Raw genomic sequence first — 6,819 nt, forward strand, 5'->3', positions numbered from 1 at the left:
CTTGGTATAAAACCTTTGGGACAAATAGCAGCAGATTTTCTCTCTCTCTCTCTCTCCCAATGTGCACTGTCTCTATCCAAATACAACAGAAATACTGAAAAATCAATAAATACATTTCTCTCTCACAGGTGAATCATGGAAGATCGCTCATCCATCCATCCTTACTCCAACCATCAGCACCTGCACCGCCCTTCTTTCCAAGTAACAATTCCCAACCTCCAGAGCTCAGAGCTGGGATACTTTTCCTCCCAACCTCCCCTTGAGTCTTCTGGTTCAATCTCCACTCCAAACGTTTTCACAGGTGTGAGCGGGGAGAGCAGTGTGGACAGCGGAGGGTACGTGAGTGTGAGTGGCAACGGCCTGGAGGGAGATGCCAGTGTAGGAAGTCATTTTGATGGAGACGGTGGGTTGAAGAGCCATTTTGACAACAGCTGGTATGGCGGCTATAACAAGGAGGAGTCTTGGGACGAGGGGGAGAGTCGCGGAAGTCCAGTAGAGGATTTCTATAGAGCAGGTGAACGCTGCGGTAACAAAAATGACCTTCATCACTTCCGGAGCTGTGCGAGCGAGGACGGACAAGATGACATCAACGATTTTGCCACTGTCAAAGTCGAGGCGGACTACGACGGTTATGATGACTTTAGCTGCAAGGTTAAAGACAAGTCAGTTTACTGCAGAGAGGCTAATAGTAGCCACTATTCTAAACACAGGGGTTCTACCTGTCCATTTAGCGGCGCCAGGTCAACTGAGAGTTATTTAGGAGGGGAAGAGGAGTTTGGATCCAGCAGGAGCTTCGGCGATGATCCGTCTGGGCAGGCCGAGTTGAAGCCTGGGAGTTGGCTGACTCTCTCCTCACCGAGTCAGGCCCCGGAGCCTGGGGGCGACAGATGGAGAGGTGGCGTGAACTCTCAGACACCCGCGGTCTCTGCGGTGTGTCAGCCGCACACTCAGAAGCTGGACTCGTTTTCTGAGGCGTTTCTCTCCCAACGGAAAAGAGGATTCCCCTTGATCAGCAATCCTATGGGCCAAATGTGGAGGTTTTGGCCGGGAGCGGGAGAAGGTCCTGGACTGATCAAATCAAGCCACGCCAGCTGTGTTTTTGACACGCTGCCCGACTCACACCATCCTCCCTCGAGCTCTCCTTCTCTCCCCTCTCTGTCTTCTCCTCCCCCTACCTCGCACCATATGCCCTCGGTTCTTAGCCCCCCTCCCACACCGCTGCCTCCTCTCTCCCTCTCCCCTTCCAAAATGGACTCGTTTGGGGGAGCCGGACACTCGGCGTTGAAAGGGCTAGATCCACTTGGTATGCTCCAGTTTTTCCCCCCACATGTGCAGTCCCTGCCGTCTGTCCACCCCTCTGGAATGATATGGAATCTTCCGCTGTCTCACTGCTTGCCACAGCAGACAGGAGATTCCAAGAGCATTGTTGAGGGCCACCTGAGATCTTCCCATTTCGGTGAATATGGCAACCCGACAGGTAAGGCTATGTGTGTGTGTGCGTGTGTGCGTGCGTGCGTGCGTGTGTGTGTGTGCATGCATGTGTGTGATTAACCAATAATACTGTAGTCTTGTTATTTTGTTTGTCTTGCCTTTGAATATTGCCAACTTTGTACCTATTGCACACCTGTCTGTCCTGGAAGGACAGACAGCTTTCTTTCTTTTATTTTCCGGTCAAGGTCTTTTTCTTGGGCGTTTTTTTCTTGCACAATTGAGGGTCTTTTGTGGATAGGGCAACCCGATCTCCAGAGATTACCGTAACATTGCACGGAACGAGTGCACTTCATTCCGTGGATAGCCGCCTCGGAACTCCCGAATTGCGTGCATATGTACGGCGCTCCCTTTGTGACAAAACCATTTCGGAGGCGCGCAGTCACAGGCGAACTGTCACCCCCGTGAAGGACCATCGAGGGAGCTAAGGCGACCGAGTTGCCGTCCTGAACGGTGGGACGTTCGCCTGTGCCTACTCAGCGCCGTTTGAGTTATGTACCGATAGGCACAGAATCGTATTTTTTTTTTGTGGGGACTGCTCTGCTTCCGGGTTTTTCCGGGTTGCGACTGGTTACGCCCACCGTGGGACTCGCCGTACATATGCACGCAATTCGGGAGTTCCGAGGCGGCTATCCACGGAATGAAGTGCACTCGTTCCGTGCAATGTTACGGTAATCTCTGGAGATCAGGCTGGATAGGGAGTGTCACCTGTGGACCTGTAGGGCCCTTTGAGACTGTAGCGGTGGCTATACAAATAAACATGCGTTGAATTGTACTGGGTTCAGTAATATGTCTGAATCAGCAAAATAGACAGACCTGTACAGACAGTAATGTACTTAATGTAAGTTGCCTGACATAGGTCTTGTATAGTAGGTCTCTTGCCTTGATTTTTCAACAGCATTGTTCACAGTGACATCATGAATATTGTACGTAGCATGGATTTTATTATTCTTTGTACGGCTTGGCTCTGCAGGAGTTTTTGTAAGAGGGTCGGTCTGTGTGTCTGCATGCATGCGTCTGTCTGTGTTTCCAAAGCTTATCTCGCATACCATCAGCACAATTGCTACAACACTGCCAGTAGGCCAGTAGGCCAAAAAAAATTACTTTTTCAAAATGTTTAATGGAAATTAACTTGGCTCTGATCGGGCTGAAATCTTGCCCAAATTTGGAGTCATACGACTTCATAGACCATTGGTTCTCAAAGTGGGGTCCGGGGACCCCGAGGGGTCCTTGGGTGGGTACCAGGTGGTCCCCAGCAAAAAAATAATAATATAGCGTCACAATCATTTTAACCACTTAAACACCATATTTCATACCTTGGCTATTCAAAAATAGCAGATATACAAGCTCATAGAGCGGCACCGAGTGCCGCGCTATGAGCTTGTAGATCTGCTATTTCTGAAAAATCCCTGGCATCAAATATTTTTTAGATGGGGGTCCGTAGCCAAATACATCCTTGACATGAAAAAGTTTGAGAACCACTGTGACTGACATCACAGGCTGGCGGCGCCGCTCCCCTGTGGATCCCGAGATTGCCTCGCGTTAATGTCTTCTTTCATTTTTCTTCCCTTCATCTTCTCTGTCAGCCAATCACAACGGCCCTCAGACCCCAGAGGCACCATTTGCCACCTCCTCATCCTCGCCTTCATCAAGCCGCCCATCCCTCGACGCTTCCCAAAACCTGTCCCACCTCTCCGGTCGACGTTATGAGGCAGGGAAGAGGCTCACTCCTTATATGGCATTGCACGAAGTGCAGAATGGATCTCTCGGCCAATCACATCCAAAGGTATGCAAGATGTTAGGCAGCCAAAATAACAACGTTAGTTGCATGGATTGCAGTTAAACAAATTTGGTGAATGTTATGTTTGGCACTGGCTTTTTTTTTTCCTTTTTAGCTGGAGACACAGTTTGAGCAAACTGAATTGTATATAAAAAATAAATGTATAAATAAAATAAAAGCACATGATGAGCGGTTCGATTCCGGCTTCAGAATTGTGTGGTAGGGCCTTCCCCCTCTCTCTGATCTCAGTTTCCTGTGTCTCTAATGTCCTCATCTAAAAATAATTCTAATTGCCTCAGCACATCAAAATCTTTGCAGGCAAATTAATTTGGTTCCCAATGCAGTTCTTGAAGGAAATGCGGTGTTAATTGCGTGTTGGTATCAGACACTGGAAAAAAAATAATAATAATCACCACAGTCCTCCGTTCTACAAGCTCTACAGCTCGTAAAAAAAAAATTAAACCTTTTTTCCATTTTCGTTTGTTTTTTCTTTCTGTTAGTAAAGCATTGCAACGTAGGAAGTTTGAGTCCTCCAACATTATATTTATTAACAAAACAGCAAAACGAAACCAAAATAGAAAAAGGTTAAAAACTTAAATTTGTTCAAAATCCTACAAGTCTTCTAAATCTGATAGGTCAGCTAAATCAGCTGGTGACGGAGCAGTCAAAATCACCAGATAAAGTTTATTATTATTAACCTGTTTGCCATCTTCTGACAGAATGCGACCCCGCAGATCTACACTGGAACTACATTTCCCAGCGTGCTTCACTCCAGCAGGGGCTTCAGGAAGGCCCACTACATCCCACGTCCGATCCTCAACCCAAAGCGCAGAGGCACAGGCCTCTACGCCTCCCTTTCATCATTCCATGTTAAAGAAGAGCAGACAGCAAGCAGCGGAGAGGAAGGGCAGGGGTGTGAACTCTTACCGTGAGTATAGTCATGACAATACTTACAGCCCATTTGTAAAAACATTTAATAAATTCAAAGGTCAAAAGAGAAGAAAAAAACAGGGGGATTTTTGCTTAACCACATAAGATGTACTTCATCAAGCGACAAAATATGTACTCTAAAGCTATGATTTGACAGGTCTAACCAGTGGAAAAAAAGGATTTAATAAAGTGTTTTAAGAACTCTCTCTCTCTCTCTCTCTCTCTCTCTCTCTCTCTCTCTCTCTCTCTCTCTCTCTCTCTCTCTCAGGTGCATCAACGTGGGTCCTGACTTTCAGGCAGACCTTCCTCCACGTGTCCTGAAGTGGGAGGAGTCACGGGCCCGGTCACCAAACGAGGAGTCGCCCCGGGAACAGTTGCTGTGGAAACCGTGGGAGCAGGGTAACAACTCCCAACTTCAAGGTGACAGGAGAAAATACTTAGAAAATACTCAAATACATCTGATAGAAAAGCTTGGAACACATAAGATTGCATAGTAATGATAAGATTTATATTGCAGTAGGCTATGTGTCATACGCTGAGAAATGTTCCATGAATTATTCAATATAAAACATTTCATGAATTATTGAGTGTGTGTGTGTGTGTGTGTGTGTGTGTGTGTGTGTGTGTGTGTGTGTGTGTGTGTGTGTGTGTGTGTGTGTGTGTGTGTGTGTGTGTGTGTGTGTGTGTGTGCGCGCACGTGTGTGCGTGTGCGTGTGCGTGTGCGTGTGCGTGTGCGTGTGCGTAGTGGAGAGCCTGTTGTCAATGTGTAGTTCCAGCTGCCTACCAGGAGGGGGCAGTAACATGGAGCTGGCTCTGCACTGTCTACACTACTGTCAGGGAGACACAATGGTAACTCATCTATTCCATGGACATAAATACGTAGACGCCTCATTGGCCTCTGGGCCAACACCACCGACCATATTATGTAGTGCAGCTTGCCATAACTCCACTACAAGACATATATGCTTTACAGCAGTGGTTCTCAAACTTTTTCATTTCAAGGACCCCCAAAATGATATGTATTTGGCTGCGGACCCCCATCTCGAGTGCTGTATAAAATATGGTTAAAGTGGTTAAAATAATTGTGATATCAACTAATTTAGCTGGGGACCCCCTGCTACCCCCCCCCCCCCCCCCAAGGACCCCTGGGGGTCCCCAGACCCCACTTTGAGAACCAATGCTTTATAGCACCTGTGACTAAAACTATCTGTGTAAGATAAGGTGTTTTTGATATGAAATGAAATATGGCAATGATGCATCTTTTTTTAGTATATCTACATTAAATATACATTTATGATATTATTCTGACTTTCATGCTCACATACACACTCACTCACTCACTCACTAACTCACTCACTCACTCACTCACTCACTCACTCACTCTCTGCTTTCATCTATCTGTCTTGCAGGCTACGTTGGAGATGCTCCTCTTCTCTCAGCCTGCACACACAGAGGACTATCACTATTCTGGTAATGTTTGAACATTCAATGGCCGCGTTTCCCAACGAGATTCGTAGAGATGCTGCGTTGAGATCCTGCGCAGGTTGTACGACGGGTCTAACGTGCGTCCACACAATCTGCGCAGTACCATAGCAGCCACGTAGATTTCAGGTCATGTGTAGCCTACGCAGCTTGCGTAAGAGCCTGGGACCCGGCGAAACCAACGCTCTACCCTCATTAGTAGCAGCTGGTTGTGCCCAACGTGCAATCGCTTCCCACGTCCACGGCGTTACGTGTCTGCTAAAACTACATTTGGGAGACAGAATGGCGTATCCTACTCTCCTCCTACTTCTGCGAGAGGCGTAGCCCTGCAGTGCTGGCCTACGAAGCAATTTGTTACTAGCGCCCTGGAGCAGTAGTAACACCCATCGTAGCGAAATAGATCTATGAAAAGACCGACCGACCACACACACACACACACACACACACACACACACACACACACACACACACACACACACACACACACACACATTTAATTTATATATATATATATATATATATATATATATATATATATATATATATATATATATATATATATATATATATATGTTTATGTATATGTCACAGGGAAAATGGCATTCCAGGGAAATTGACAGGGGAGCGCTTGTTTTATAGGCACGGGGCGGTGCTGCGAGGCGGGGCTTTGATGCGAGGACGACGACCACAACAACAACATACTAACCAGGAAGCTACGCTAGGGGAACGCTGAAAATAAAATGGATAATATGAGAGAAATACTCAAGTAAAGTACGAATACCTCAAAATTGTACTTGAGTAAATCTACTTTGTTACTTTGCACCACTAGTACAAGCCTCAGTGGCGCACTTCGATAATCATTGGACTCCCCACCCACTACCACTGGGAGCCGGGGTTTGACTCCAGCTTGGGACATTACTTTTTCAAACAACCGCGGACTACTTTTTTTTCGCTGATAAAGTATAGTTTTGGACCATGACGGAAGGCGCTCCGACTTAGCAGACCTTGAGGCCGAGGAGTCGCGCCCGAGCGCCTCCAGGCGCGAGTGCCCGCGACGACCGGCCGATGGTCTGCTAGTCGACTTAAGCGCTGTCCGAGTTATGTACCGATAGGCACAGAATCGTAAATGATGTTGTGTG

At 47.0% G+C, this 6,819-nt stretch overlaps 1 protein-coding gene across 3 annotated transcripts in view; it reads left to right on the forward strand.

Annotated features, from left to right (window-relative positions):
• Positions 1-5,769, forward strand: part of LOC308101919 (uncharacterized protein) — a 16,609-nt gene extending 10,840 nt beyond the window's left edge. For all 3 annotated transcript variants that reach the window (XM_080451468.1, XM_080451467.1, XM_080451469.1), the window contains 6 exons: positions 129-1,477; positions 3,075-3,274; positions 3,988-4,196; positions 4,467-4,618; positions 4,944-5,047; positions 5,608-5,769. In XM_080451468.1, coding sequence (XP_080307594.1) covers positions 136-1,477; positions 3,075-3,274; positions 3,988-4,196; positions 4,467-4,618; positions 4,944-5,047; positions 5,608-5,679 — 2,079 coding nt within the window. In that variant the 5' untranslated portion in view covers positions 129-135 and the 3' untranslated portion in view covers positions 5,680-5,769. The remainder of the gene's footprint in view (positions 1-128; positions 1,478-3,074; positions 3,275-3,987; positions 4,197-4,466; positions 4,619-4,943; positions 5,048-5,607) is intronic.
• Positions 5,770-6,819: the final 1,050 nt, after the last annotated feature.

Source organism: Gymnoscopelus braueri (assembly GCF_963280865.1).
Source record: "Gymnoscopelus braueri genome assembly, chromosome: 15".
NCBI lineage: Eukaryota > Metazoa > Chordata > Actinopteri > Myctophiformes > Myctophidae > Gymnoscopelus > Gymnoscopelus braueri.